The 15071-nt window shown below is 38.1% G+C and overlaps 2 protein-coding genes across 4 annotated transcripts; both read left to right on the forward strand.

Moving 5' to 3' along the window:
* Positions 1–13: 13 nt before the first annotated feature.
* Positions 14–9374, forward strand: NMNAT1 (nicotinamide nucleotide adenylyltransferase 1). Of its 3 annotated transcripts, none has more exons than XM_009646436.2 (5): positions 14–1474; positions 2826–3000; positions 3458–3641; positions 4327–4472; positions 5816–9374. In XM_009646436.2, the coding sequence occupies exons 2-5, from the start codon at positions 2877–2879 to the stop codon at positions 6214–6216; spliced, it is 855 nt and encodes a 284-aa protein (XP_009644731.1). In that variant the 5' UTR covers positions 14–1474; positions 2826–2876; the 3' UTR covers positions 6217–9374. The 3 variants fall into 3 exon arrangements, with proteins under 3 accessions (XP_009644731.1, XP_035757805.1, XP_035757806.1); XM_035901912.1 differs by lacking the exon at positions 14–1474 and adding an exon at positions 1498–1880; XM_035901913.1 differs by lacking the exon at positions 14–1474 and adding an exon at positions 1887–2039.
* A 2022-nt stretch (positions 9375–11396) lies between these two features.
* On the forward strand, positions 11397–14862 carry RBP7 (retinol binding protein 7). The gene is made up of 4 exons (XM_009646437.2): positions 11397–11469; positions 13943–14121; positions 14382–14483; positions 14812–14862. The coding sequence occupies exons 1-4, from the start codon at positions 11397–11399 to the stop codon at positions 14860–14862; spliced, it is 405 nt and encodes a 134-aa protein (XP_009644732.1).
* Positions 14863–15071: the final 209 nt, after the last annotated feature.

The raw sequence follows: 15071 nt of genomic DNA on the forward strand, positions 1-15071 counted from the left end.
TCCAGGATGTCCCACACCTACAGAAAATCTGAGTGAAGGCCATTTTACTTTTTTTCCCCTTCTTCAGTTTCTGTAGAGACGTTTTACTGATATTGCATGTAATACTTGGCATAAGATAGCATTCATTATTTTAAGACTGTTCTCAGTTTTGTGAAACGGAATGCTTACCGGCATACAGATCTCTCTCGTCTCTGTAGCAGGAGCTGGGCTGCTAGTTTGGATCTTGTGGTCAAACTGCAATAATTAGAATTGTGTCAAGCAGAGCCAAAGTATATGTAATTCATCAAAACTACTTACGTTATTATACAATAAGAATAGGCATAGTTCCATATACAGCTCAGGCAGTGGCTGGGCTTTAATGATCACTGGAACCTAGTCGTCTTTTTCTCTCCTGGGATGTGCAAATTGCATAGCTTTCCCCAAAACGTTAGAGCTATATGAAGGTCATTCATGCAAAGCAGATCCCAGCTCTGATGGAGCTGTGTTGGTTATAAAGATGACGTAACAGCGGAGGTGACCATGTGATGATACCTCTGTCATTTCCTCTACTCTCCACATCAACCATGCAGCTGTTTTCTATGAAAATAGTGCTAGACCGAGGATGTCATTGCAATTTGGGAGACTTAGGGTATGTGCAAACTATTAAATTATATTTCTATTCTCAATTTCTATGCAGATAATGCAGCACTACAAGGTGAGTTTATGATACAGTAATTGCCTGTTCCCGCAGATTGTAAAATTAGCTAGCAGCATGAAAAAGGACATGTGCCTTAACTCCAAAAAAGGCACTATATATTTTCATCTTAAAATTTTCTATTATTTTTGCCCTTGCTTTTCTTTTTTTTAAAGGAGAAAATCAGGCCTTTTCAAATTTGCAGCATGAGTCACTTTCTTTAGAAAGTAGGGCTTTATGCATTACAAAGGCAAGTCTAACTCCTTTCCTTGCCTGTTCCCATGGTAACTCTTCCAGCCGGTGCCCCTGTGAAGACTGCATTCCAAGTTACACCAAACCCTTCAAATGCTGAACTACTCCGCAGTAACAAAGAATATTTTAAAAGTTTGTGAAACTCTTGAAAGCACAGCAAAGTACTAACACTTGCAAAATGTGAAGCCTTCCAAGACTCCCTTTTATTCAAGGCTATTTGATGTTAGTCCGTAGGAGCTGTTGCAGGATTTAGCTGTGATGATCTCTCACTGCTGTGGTGGCTGTGAACATCACTCAGCTTCTTTGTAAAGGAGACAGAATGTGAGAGTGACCTTGTGGGATTTTTCCAGGCAGTGATGTTGCTGTAGAAACAATGGCAGACTATTCAGCGCTCACCACAGATGCCGCAGACTTCTCACAAAGAGCAACAGCAGAATAGCCCATAACATATTCCAGTTTTCATTTGTTCAGGGCCAGGCTAGGGGAAACCATCTTGGCAAGCCAGAATATTCTCATGAAAGAAAAAAACACCAAGAAGCAAAAATCCAGGTAATGTTGAAAAAGTAGTGAAATTTCCTTATTTTCACCAATTCTTAAGCAGCTTTCTGAAACTGAAGTTCAAAATTGGAACAGTGCTGTTGTATTTTAAAAAAGAAAAAAAAATTGGTATTTAATTGCAGCTTTCACTAAACTTTTTTTAATGCACTGTTCTTCTCTCATCTGTTCTGCTGGTACACCTACCACTTCCTTTCCACAACACAAAGCAGATTGGTTGATTCCCTGTTTAGTCCATAGCCCCCTCTTCCCATTGTGATAAATGACTGAGTCCCAAATAGGATTTCAATCAAAATTAACAATTTTTTAAACGAATAAAGGCAAGCAAACAGCGCTGGGTGCGCCGGGACCTCGCCTGGCCCCCTCTCCCCCGTGAGGAGGCGGCTGGGGGGGGTGCAAGGTAAGAACTATATTAACCTCTCTGTTTTTCTTAGGCTTGTGGTTATACCAGGGTATGTAAGACAGAAGGTCACATTTCATCATGCGGCCCTAGCATTGTTCCATATTAACACGAATCAGATGGACACATTTCACACCATGTACCAAGAGCTTGTAAAATGTAAATAAATCCTGAACGAAGAAATGTTAACCTTCCTCCTCCAGAATTAATATAGTATAATGTTAATTCTATAGATTTTGCTGAAAAGACTCACTGCAATTTAGAGTAGCAGCACTGGGAACTGTCGTAGGATGTTCTATTCCCCCCTGTAAGCAGTAGAAGTAAGGAAGTTGCCTATAAGGAACTTCCCTGCAGATGTGTCTCTTGGCAGTTAATTGGCATTGGCATCTTAGAAAAACTGCAAAGTTCTAATGCTTGCAGGACAAATAATCTCTCTTCATGAAGTTTTTCTGCATGAGCTGCTTTTCTTCAGAGTGGGTAGTACGCTGTCCTCTCTTCACACAAACACCCTGTTTTCAGTGATTTCATTTTTAAAGATGCTTCCTCTTGCATTTGGAGGGAATTGCAGCTGCTTTGATAATACATGGGAAAGGCAAATTTGAGTTCACTTATATAATTACATATGTCTTCTTCCTAGCACACTCACTTTTCTCTACACCCTTGATTTCTGAAGCCCCACGGAAGAATTATTCTCCTTTGTGGAATACAATACCACTGTTGTGTCAGATCCTTGCATTATACCTCTATCCAGGGATAACCAGAAAGAACAAGAGGCGATCACTTTAATCTCTTAAATATTGGCTAATGCAGTATCACATGAACAATCACAGACCAAATGTTGATGGAAGGAAAATAACAGTCTTTGATTTGATCTTGAAATCTTCTGCTTATCGGCAGCCCAAATAAGTAGGAATAACTATTTTTTGATCTGGTCTCTTCTTGTAGTGGCTGGCAACTAGCACCAACATTCTCCACGTGGCTCTGTAGCTGCGAGAAATGGCTATGGAAGATCCTGACAAGAAGACTGAAGTAGTACTGCTGGCCTGTGGGTCCTTCAATCCCATTACCAACATGCATCTGAGGCTATTTGAGCTGGCTAAAGACTACTTTCATGAAACAGGTAAGATGGTAATTTATATCATTCAAAACAGCCTGGTAGCTGGACACTGAAATGTTAAGGTGAGTATTTTGTGAGTATGAATGCTTGTTTGACAGATACTTTTGGAAATACTAATTAGATGTTGAAGCTAGTATGTGTGTATGTATCATACAAAATCACGTAGGCCAAATACATGAGAGAACAGTCTTACATATGTTTTGCTTATTACTAATTTTAATGAGCTAAATCATGAGGTTTATAGTTTTTCTTTATAGAAATACATCTTCCTAATATATCTTACTAAATCTTTAATTGTGCTGCCTTGCACAATTGCAGAAGTATACTGTACTTTTCCACTGGGCTGGCTATCAGAGCTGGCATTGGTGTAACTATTATGGAATAGTTTAAATACAATGCAGTGGAAGTAACATCTGCTCAACCACTTTTCATGTTTTTGTGTGATGTGTTTTTTCCACAGGAAAATACAAAGTAATCAAAGGAATAATTTCACCAGTAGGTGATGCATATAAGAAGAAAGGTCTGATCAGTGCGAATCACCGAGTAACTATGGCAAAACTAGCTACAAAAAACTCGGATTGGGTGGAAGTTGATGATTGGGAAAGCAGCCAGAGTGAGTGGTTGGAAACACTAAAAGTTTTAAGGTATTCTTCAGCCAAACCCTAAAAAGTCTCAAGATCCTATAGAAGGATGAGGAATGGTGTTAGCTCTAACAAGTTAGAATACAGCAGGCTAACCCTGAACCATATGAATAGACTCAGTGAATTCAGAAGTACTATTTATACGAGCATTGTAAATGAAAGATTGCACCATTAGTCCTAAACGTACAAAAAATGAGCCTGTGAACAATTTTTAAGATATGTTGTTTCTTAGGCTTTATTCAATTTTTGAGCTGCAAAGGTATTCATGAGAAGGACAAGAAACTAGACTAGGGGAGACACATGCTACACACAGTTTCCTCATTTGATTCTGATTGTGCTATGCTGCCCGTTGGTGTATTTAAAGGCTGGCATGAGAATTGTCTGAAGGACTATATTTTTTTAAGTTTTATGTTTTTTACTCTTTCAGTCACTGCTGCTTCACTGAGGTTCTTCTTTTTAAAATTAATTTTTATCAAAAAGGAAAAAAACCAACCTTGTAGTTCTTGCTTTGCACTTCAACCATCTTACGACCCAGCTCTCACAAGTCCCGGTTCCAGCAGATCGGTTCTTGGATGGATTGTCTGTGAAAATACTGCAGGAGGAAGTGGTGATAGATTATTTAGCAGGCCATACTCTTCCCTATATTCTTCTACATCTTTAAAATACCTAAAATACATCTGTTTTGCAGGTACCATCATCAAAAGCTTTTCTCTCCTGATCCCACTAATAGTCTGCAGAATGCTATACCTTTAACAAAGCCAGGACGGAAGAGGAAACAGGAACCAAATAGGCATGACCCCGTTAAAAAGAAAAATCAGAGTCCAGATATAAAAAGTTAAGTCTGTTTGCAAATTAAATGCTTGACAATACTTGCTATTTGAAGGGAATTGCCCTGATGAGTAACTTTTTTTTATGTTAGTTCTTGGTTCTGATTTCACTGAGTAAGTTTATTCCCTTAGATCCCACCGCATAAAGCAGTAGGCTTCATAAAAAGGTGACTGTAAGGATAAAATACAGAGGACATGAAAAATACTCCAGATAATAGAAATTTGACCTGAAAAAGGTCTGAGCTTTCTGTTTTACCTACAGAACTTTGCTAAACTATAGTTAACAGCTGAGAATTTTGGATCATGTTATAAGTTGGTGAGGAAAGAAAGGACAGGATTAAGTCCTGAAATTCAAAATGTATCTGGGTACAGGATCATTTTAAATTCTAATTTAAAGCTTCATATAACAGATGTAGCGTGGCTTTGTAATTTTAGGTAGCATTTATTTTGCTTATTGCTTTTAGATCTTGATTTTAATTCTTTAGCTTAACATGTACAATTACATGTATTCAGACAGAATTTGAGTGGCCTTGCATGATAACCATCTTAATCCTTTATATTAGCAGCTCTTGACTTCTTCCCTTGAACCTTTCCAAATTCTACTGTTTAACTTACAGTGTTTTAAAGTAAATGTTTTCAAAGAAAAGACCAACAGCATCAGGCAGGCTTTTTTCATACTGTGTTGACAGATGTTTTACTACATTCCTACCACCTGTGACATTACTGGAAGCTGCAAATCTATAGCGCACTCAATTTTGCTTCCATTACTTTGCGGTGGTTTCTATCCGCATGCTTCTCTACATTCCATATAAAACACCGTATGGAGGAGAGTCCCCTGAAGTCAGGTCACACTGGTTTTTTTTTTTTTTTTGGGTTGTATTTTCTTTCCCTTTACCTAATCCCCCCTGCCTCCTGTCCTGTAAAAGCTGTCTCCTATACTATTACAGTATCCTTTCATACTTAGCTATTCGGGACTTCTTCTCTATGGAATGTCAGATAAAGTTTTAACAGCATTACAGTATCCTTTCATACTTAGCTATTCGGGAATTTTCTCTGTATTTTCTTTTACTTTGATCCTCACAGTGATTGATTCACCCCAAAGCTAAAAGAGCATATTATAGTTTGTTTTCCAGTCCTTTTGGACAAAGGGACTCCCTTTTTTCAGAAAAATCCTGTATGAGGCTACTAATTATAAATTTCATACTCTGAATCTTTTTTGATTTCATTCCATTGTCTCATGTTAACTAAAGATACAGAGAGGTAACCTAGAAATTAAATGTCCCCATCTAGTTTAGCTAAAATCTGGTGGCCTAAAGCAAACTCTGTTTCTCACTTATTTTTCTTTTTAAGGTGTCCCCCAGGTTAAACTGCTTTGTGGAAGTGACATGCTGGAATCTTTTGGGATCCCCAATCTGTGGAAGTTGGAGGACATCACTGAGATTGTGGAAAATCATGGCCTTGTATGCATCAGTAGGGCTGGAAACAGCGTTCAGAAATTCATCTATGAATCTGATATTTTGTGGAGACATAGGAATAACATTCACCTTGTGGAAGAATGGATCACAAATGACATTTCCTCCACCAAGATTAGGAGAGCACTGCGGAGGGGCCAGAGCATTCGTTACCTAGTGCCTGATGTAGTTCAAGCATACATAGAAAAAAATAATCTGTATAGTCCAGAGAGCGAGGACAGGAATGCTGGGGTTGTCTTGGCTCCCTTACAGAAATATGAAAGTGATTCTAAGAACTAACAGGCACTATACAACTCACTTACTTTCTGCTGTGAAAAAAAGCTACTGTTCAGTACAGGAAAGTGTAGGGTTTGGGGTTTTTTTCGTTTTGTTTTTTTTTTTTTTTTTACGTAAATAGCGGGGTAATTCTGTGGTTTCAGTACATATGTAGTTGCTGTTAAGGTCTGGTGGACCTACACAATCTTTTGTAAATCCAACAATAAGATTTTCACATTTAAACATTTTGTCACAGTGTAGTGAACTAAGTATGCACTAAGTATGAACTAAGTATGCACTAAGTTCACACTTGCATATGAGAATTACAAATTAACAAACAAAACAAATGAAAATGTGATTAGTTTCAACTCAGACTGCTCTGACTGCTTTTTATAAAATACTAACAACACCAATATTTTTAATAACTTACAGTGTCTTAACAAAGCCATTTAATTTCAAAATGTACCGCTTACTGATAGTAAGTCCATTTAACTAATATTTTTTTCAAAATTGCCAACATGTGGTGCACCTCAAAGAAATGATTTAGCTCTATCCCCAAAGGATAATTTACTGCTGGCTTTAGTGGTGCTAGATATGCCATGTTTTGAGTTGCCTGCCTTTCAGATATGCAGCCTGTTTGTCTGCCATCATGCAATTTTCTCCCAGAAATGCCTTGTGCTTTACTTTTCCATTCATGTTTCCAGAGCTGTACGTTAAGCTCAGCACCATTTCTCATGGAAGGACAGACCTACTTCAGAAACTGGTTTATAGCCATTGATTTGATGGATAAAAATTAGTAACAGTGTCATTGCACTGATTCTCAGACAGTCGTCCCTTTATTTCAAATAATAAATGAGCTTTTACTTTTGAGCCAAATGTATATAGCCAGAATTGTTTTCTGTAACTGGAGGTGAGAAGAAATGGTAGGATATTAAGACTGTATATAAATGAAATGTTTTTCTTTGCTAGAAATCTGGTTTTGAATCTAACAGTATATTGCCTGTATTATGTGAATATAAACTAGAGAGGCACTGTGAATGTCATGGTGATAGAATTCTACCTCCCTTTATTTGCAGTCATCCCATTTTTGTTTGGATTATGTGCCTTATAAATGTCAAGGTTTCCAAGATGCTACTTAACAGCTTTTTCATACAGTCTCCGTGAGATGACTCTGTTCACATTTTTCAGATCAACAAATCCAGCAGAATGTGAGACTCTCAGGGCAGGAAGCCTAGATATTCTTGGGCAAGTCTAGAACCAGGGACATGTTCCAGGATCATAACTGTGACAACCTGTCATCCTTCCCTGGACAGGGGATCCCCAAAGAGCTGAGGCAGAGGTGTAGGCTTCCCTAGGAGCTTCATGGGAAGTCTGGAAGCCAGAAGTGAAACACAGAACATCACGTGTGACCCTAGGGCCTGCAAGGATCATATGAAACCCAGCAGGGGAGTCAAGGCACTATCAGGAAAACCTGTAACCTGCAGTGGAGCCAGCATTGGGTGTGCAAACTTGGAGCCCCACATGAGTTCTGCAGTTACCATACACTAGAACATCGGTGTTCTACTAGCTCCAGCCTGTAAAGGTGGCCATCTATAGAGAATCTACAAGGAGATTAGCGTAATAAAATCAAGTCACAACTCAGAAGTGCAGTAACAGCACTGTGACAGAAAGTGGCATCAAGGATTCTTAGGTTTTTTTCTCGGTGATTCCTGCATCAAATGTGTTCAGTCTCCCATTTTTTCCCCTAGAGTTCAGGCAAGCTTACACTGTCCTTTGGTAATGAGGCTGAGTTCATTTATCATCAATTGTAATAAACATACTGAAGGATATATTATGCCCCCCGTGACACCTTAGCAATCAAACTGCCATAACTGATTGAAGGTAACTATATTATTGATGGCGCGTAGGAAAGGACAAGATCTTCTTTTCTCTTTTGCTTGCTGTCTGTATTCATGACTGCCAAGAATAGAAGGGAAGATTTATTTTCAGCACTCAAGTCAACCAGTGTGCTTCTGAATAAACAAAGATTTTTCTAATGGGAAAGCACGCTATTTATTGTGGTCACTTTTCAGAGTAAAACTGCACTTTAAGTCTAGGTTTATTCTTCTAAGTAATGATGCTGGTGTGTGTTGGTGCACTTTGTGTAATTCTAGAGAAACTGCAAATTCAGTAGGATGTTTTATAAAGCTTTGGTCTTCAAACAGTTATATTTTACTGGGTTTTAATGTAGTTATGTGTGATGGGTCTTTCAATAAAATAAATTGCATGTAATATGCTAATTTTAGTCATCCTGTCATTAACCAAATCTGAAGTCTGATGACTGCATGATTTTTAAGTAGTTAGAATGATGTCAGTACAGTTTTGTCTATACAAAACAAAACATTGTTCAAAAATTACACTGACTGCTGAATAAGGATCTTTTGTTTTACTAGTGGGATCCAGAAACCTGCCTGTTAACAACACTAGAATTAAGTGCATACTGACAATCTACTGTTCTAATCAGTTACAAATACCTGCATCACAGTCAGTGATGCAGCCTATTCAAAAATGTTAGACAGGTAAGACTTTCAGGAGTGGACTAGATCTAAAAGAGAATCTGTATACTTGAAATCATAAGGTTTGTGACTAATGCAGTGCACTGAACTTATTTATAAAAAGAGTTATAATGCATTCACAGATGTTCTACAAACAAAAATGAGGCTTTTTTTACATCACTGCATTTGGTTCTGCTCTATTAAGAGAACATAAAGGCCCTTACACCACACGTATAATTTAGACTCAAAATAGTTTATAAATACTACAACAGCATCAGGAACCACTTTATCTACTTCTACAATGAGGCCACATACTTGATGGAATGTGTTAGCTGCTCAATGCTGCACACCAGTTAAGATGGAAATGGAAAAGAATTCTTTCCACAAAAAGAAAATTGGGAATTTGTAAGGGAGAAAGAAATGAACCATCATAGGATGTGGCCAAGGCACTCAGCAGTTCTTACAAAAAGTTCCATAGGCAGTTCTTCGGCTGAGCCTTGAAACAGTAACCCTAGTACCCTTTACAAATCTTAATTTGAGATTAAGTACTGATTTACAGAAAGAAGCAGCACATCCCAGACAATTGCAAAATCTTGATTTTCAATTAAAATGTTATATCTAGGCTTTTACACAGGACTTAACTAAGTACTGACTTTTCTTGGAAGAGTCAGTAGTATTGCAACAGTGGTTTACTATCATAACCTTGTAATAACAAATTGTGGGTGAAATGTTACTATTTGAGTCCAGGGGAAACATTAATTTGCATTTCTCTGTCCCATTCCTAGTTTAGTATAGGTTAGAGAACAATATCCATCTGCAAACAGGAAACAAGCTTTGACGTCCTAATTTCCTACTCGCATTATTCTGTGAGTCATATAGGTCAAACTGTCAGCTCCAAAAATGTAGCTAAAGTTCAGGGAAACTTAATCTTCTCTGCAAAGTATTATCTTTTTATTCAGCCTAACCCAAGTCAGTAAATCGATAAATGTAGTAGCTATAAGTCAGTTTCGTCATTCAAGATTCAGAATACCAAATTCCCTTTTCCTTTTTCACTATGGTAGCAACACAGTTAAGATTTCCCTTGCCTATCAATTTTGGGTTTTTCTTTTAATGTGGTCTTCACTGTGGTGCTCATTACTGTCCCATCTGACCACTTAAAATGTGGGATTAAGCTAATGCTCAAAACATAGGTGTGACTTTGGGAATGATTATTTTCTCCATTTTACCAATGAGGAAAATGAGGTACAAAGTTACCTAGCTCTCCTGTACTTAGCAATTGTAGAGTCCCTGGTTGTTCAGGATTATTAAATTCATATTTCTCACTTGGTAAATTGTAACAATAAGGCATACAGTTTGCAAAAAGTAACCACAGATGGAGGAACTGCAAGAGATTAGAGAATTATGTATCTTCTAAAGGAAATAAAATCTCACTCCCAAGTTCCTTACATATCCTTTCTCTTCAGTCAAGCATTCTTTATTCACCTTTCAAAACACATTGCTGAGTCATCACTTAAGAGATAAAGTCCAACACTGAAGCTTACTTGCTGCATCCTGTGCTCTACTCCCTGTATGTTCTGCCACAATGTATAGTATCTAATAAAGCATCAGTGGGAATAACTTCTGCATCATCTCTCTTTTACTGTATGCGTCAAGAATAAAAAGCAAAGGGGGGAGCTACATATTCTATATACACGAGAGTACTTTTTGAATTTGTTATTGGCTATTTTTAGGAGTTGAAAGAGGGTTGCAAGAACAGATATTTGTCCTCTTTCCCATCTAGGAAAAGTTGATAAATACAGAGCTGCAGAACTGGAAACAGAGCTCAGGCCTCTGGATCTGCTGTCTCATATCTAACTGTTACACAAACTTTCTGGCTGGTAAGGCATCTGGGAAAAGAAAGAATTTTATATATGTGTGTTCCTTTCACAAGGATATAAGTAACAGCATTAAAGAAGCCAAAACTCAAATAGGTAAACTGTGGCAAAGTAGAGCTGTGCTGAGAATCACATCAGAGAATAACATACACAAACAAGACTTGGTCTTTCACTTTTCTGTTATAACCACCAGACATTCACTTTTCTGTTATAACCACCAGACAACAATGCTGCCTACTATTCACTCCAGACATAAACCAACAAGACATAATACTTATCCCTATTACTGTGTCATAGGTACTGCCTAAAAATTTGCTGATACAATGATATCCACAGTTTAACAGTCAATCCCTGCCTGTTCAAATATAGCGTGTATTTACAGCGGGTAGATCACCTTTTCAACAAATACGTAGATTTCAGACCATAAAGCCACAGATCTAATATACATGCAGAGAATTTTAGTAATGACAAAAGGTGTCCATGAGTCCCTTTAAAATATACAAAAGGTTTAAACCACTTTTGGGTTTGCATTGTGACTCTTGAGCTATTAACATTTGCTCCACACAAAGATTTCAGAAACGGTGAACTTTTCCCTCCAAGGCAGCTGAAGCTGATCTACAAATACCCTCTCACCTATTGGCTCAGCAACAGCACTCTTCCCCTCCCCTCCATCAGAAAGGCTCTGGGATGCAATCCCACCCACAGCCTTCCTTATATACTGCCTGGTTGGAAAATTACTTCTTCATTTTTGCTTTTTGGTCAGAGGTTGACTGTATCTTCTTTATACAGTCTGGCAATGCCTGTGGATTTCAGTGGAACCTGGAACCTTATCAGCAATGACAACTTTGAAGGTTATATGGTGGCCTTAGGTAGGTGAAAAAACCTGATTCTATCCTTCTTCCCTTCCCCCATATGGATCCTCCTGGATTTTAAGAGTCTGAGTTCTTCTAAAATCTAGATATTGCTGAAGCTTTTTTCCTCTGAAAAACAATGGAAGAATCTTTGTTATTTGATAAACAGAGAACATTAACTACACTTAGCCGGTCACCCAAGTGGCCTTGCAGCTTCCAGGAATTTCTCAGCCCAGTACTTGTTAAAAGTAGAATCTTTGTGTAGCTTTCATCAGAGACAGGGAAGAGTTTGAGCAGCCCTGTCTGCTCAATTTCTCTTGGTTTTGAGCACAAACTTACAGAACCTATGTCTAGGGTTAATTAAATGTTAAGTAACAAAAAATAGTGCTTGGGTATTTGCCACTTTCAGGCAGTTGACTAGCTCAGTGTAATCTATCTTTAAACACCTTACAAAATACTGCTCTTGTTACTGTGACTTGGTAAGTCTCGCTAACTATTTTCTGGAGCACTTGAAGCTAACCTCTTACCTTACTCACATCTTTTAAAGATTAATGGTGCCTGAATGGGGAACTAAGAAAGTCCTTGGTACTTTATTAGCTTTCTTGTATAAAGCTCATTACAGACTGACAGCAGGCAATCTTGTGTGCTGCCTTCTCTTCTCTTTGCCTCTCCCACCCCTTTCTGCCTTTTTGACTTGTGTAAACTGGTGACCAGCAGTGTCCCTTATTGGCTATTGTATACACAACTAGAATGAAATCTGTTTTCTGGATGTATCTATGCTGGGTGACCCACTTAAATTGTCTAGTTGGTATTTTTAACATGGTGAAAGAAATATGTTTCTAACCTTGGTGTGTTATCAGTTAGGAAAAAAACGGAAAGGGTGCTCCCATAATGAGGCCTTATTCCTCCATTTGAATACTAATATATTCTTAATGTGTTAATGTCCTCAAATGGAATAGAGGTTCTGTCTGTTACTTGATAATAAACATTGTCCAGCTAAGTAAAGGAATTTTTTTAATGAAACATAACTACTGATCTTGTGAAAAATGCAATTCGTTTTCAGCATGTAATTGGGGTAACTTACTCAAAAGTAAAGGCAAAGAATCCTGTTGATAATTTACAACCTATCATTAATTACTCCTGCTTGGTTGCCAATATACTGAACAACATGAGGACTGAAATAAATATTGTAGAGCTGGAATGAAAAACTTTTCTACCAGGGTAAGTAGAGTAAGGAGGCTAATATCTGATCAGCTGAGTAACTAGGGGGCTACAGATGAGGACGTGGCTATTCCAAGCCTAGCCTTTCCTTCAAAGTAATACCTACCTCTAAGGAATAGATCTGTAAGTAGCTTGTACTTATATATTCTTAAAACTATGTTAAGGCTTAATAGGTACCGCTGCTGCCAGTACTGAATTCAAACCCCTCTATGCTAAAATAAACTGGTAACCATGTAAAAACACGACAGACAGATTCTAGCACTTCTGTAATGCATACAGTAGTGAAGTTCTACTTCAGACACAGACTGCATAATGAGCCATATGGTTCAACACATGGTCTCTGAACACACCCTGTCAAGAAGTTCACAACCCCAGCCTGCATAAAATGAGAAACTTTTAGTGGTCCTATAAAATGACACTTTTAATCTAGGTGATGAAAACAGCTAAATTGATACACAGCCTCCTGCTTTACCCACCCCCCCTTCCTAAAAACCCAGCTCTGAGCATGCTATTGGGATGCAATGTAATTCAGTTGCCTGCCAAATAGGTGGCCTGTTCCTCTGAAGAAATATTCACTAGAGAAATAGAAAAAAAAACAACTCTGGAAGCAATCCTTTAAGCTCAGTATTACCAAGAACATCAGTATTCTGGTAAAGGTAATTGATCATTATAGATGACCAGGAAATCTTTTGGCAAGTGTGATGTTTTCTAGTTGCACCTAAAGAAGTGTTAATAGTAAGTGGCATGTTCTGAAAACAAGCCTGAACAATTCATTTTAGGACTGCCCTTCAGTTTACTCTATTTAAGGTATAGTGTGCAAAGATTTCTTGTCAATTCACACAATGCCTTTCCTCTGACAAAGCATGAGAACAGGCATTAACTATTCCCTTTAGCTAAGCAGAGGGTAAGTCTGAGACCAAGCTTGTGGTGTCTACGTGGGGGAAACCAAGTCTCCCCAACTCCTCAAAGGACTCTTTGGACTCAAAGTCCTAGAAATCTTGCATAGGAATGGTGCAAAAATTGAATAAACTGTTTCCCAAAGAGTAAAATGTACAAGAACATGACTTGATCTGTGTAATATACAGCTTTAAGCAAGCAAACACACACCACCCCCTTTACATCCCCCCCAAAAAAACCCAAACAACAAAACCTTGCATAACAATAAGGTCAAACTATCTAAGAAATGCTTCTAGTAGTAATAAAGGCAAGTCCTGGCTGTCAAAATGGCTGGTGATAAATACAACTCTGACCTTTTTGCCTCCTGTCCAAGGTATTGACTTTGCAACACGCAAGATAGCAAAAATGCTGAAGCCTCAGAAAGTGATCAAACAAGATGGTGATTCATTTTATATCCATACCACTAGCACATTCAGGGATTATTTGCTTCAGTTCAAAATTGGAGAAGAGTTTGAAGAAGATAATAAAGGCCTGGATAACAGAAAATGCAAGGTAAGACCGACTATATAAAATCAAGAGTCTGTGACAAAATTAAGATGCCATGATCAATATTTGAGCTGAAATTGTTTCAAGAATACTATTTGTAATGCAACACAGAGGTAGGAGCCTGAGTTACAGAGAAGGAATTTCACTTTTGCTTGGGAAGAGTATTTAGGTCCCCTTTTATGCAGGAAAAAAAGGATGTTGTCTATGAGTATATTGTAGAACTGAGACAGACACACAGAAACACTTTTTTGTTTCCTCTTCCACAGAGCCTAGTTACCTGGGAGAATGATAAACTTGTCTGTGTCCAGACTGGTGAGAAGAAGAACAGGGGCTGGACTCACTGGCTTGAAGGAGACGACCTCCATCTGGTATTTACTTCATGTTTCTACTAATTGTGTCTCTATGAGAAAAATAAGGTCTATAATGTGATCACGGTGTGCATTGTCACCTTCTAGCTCTGTAGTATTTGTAACGGATGATACATACGGAGCATGTTCTGCTTTGATTTTAGTTTAGCAGGAACAACTTCATTGTTTCACTGTCTTGTATAGCTAAATTCAGCATGTTAAGCATAACTTATTTGCATGGCAGCAGAGTGGTGGTCAGTAGTCATGGCACAGGATCAATGTTCACTTTTAGAAGAAGTTCCTTTGATTACTATATACATCTATACTCTTGTTTGGGGTTTTTTTGTAGGAGCTTCGTTGTGAGAATCAAGTATGTAAACAGGTCTTCAAGAGAGCTTGAATATGTGTACTGGTTCCTACATGGAGAGACAGCTATATACAGGAGCATCCTTCCTGTCCAGTGATGGCTGTACAGACAAGAACTGATTCCTTGTGCCTATTAAGATAAATGGTCTGATGGTTTCTGGCTCAGGAAATAAGTCTGCTGTTGCCAGTGTTAAAGATCTGATTTTGCTAATAAACACCTAAAACCAAACCTGATGTCTCAAT

Source organism: Egretta garzetta, unplaced genomic scaffold (assembly GCF_000687185.1).
Source record: "Egretta garzetta isolate BGI_Z169 unplaced genomic scaffold, ASM68718v1 scaffold69, whole genome shotgun sequence".
Classification (NCBI taxonomy): Eukaryota; Metazoa; Chordata; class Aves; order Pelecaniformes; family Ardeidae; genus Egretta; species Egretta garzetta.

Bases quoted from the DNA above. Each gene is read 5' to 3' on its own strand.
- NMNAT1 (XM_009646436.2), top strand. From the start codon at position 2,877: ATGGCTATGGAAGATCCTGACAAGAAGACTGAAGTAGTACTGCTGGCC. The intron at 3,001-3,457 runs GTAAGATGGTAA...TTTTTTCCACAG, and splicing joins AGACTACTTTCATGAAACAG to GAAAATACAAAGTAATCAAA. The intron at 3,642-4,326 runs GTATTCTTCAGC...TCTGTTTTGCAG, and splicing joins GAAACACTAAAAGTTTTAAG to GTACCATCATCAAAAGCTTT.
- RBP7 (XM_009646437.2), top strand. From the start codon at position 11,397: ATGCCTGTGGATTTCAGTGGAACCTGGAACCTTATCAGCAATGACAAC. The intron at 14,122-14,381 runs GTAAGACCGACT...CCTCTTCCACAG, and splicing joins TGGATAACAGAAAATGCAAG to AGCCTAGTTACCTGGGAGAA. The intron at 14,484-14,811 runs GTATTTACTTCA...GTTTTTTTGTAG, and splicing joins AAGGAGACGACCTCCATCTG to GAGCTTCGTTGTGAGAATCA.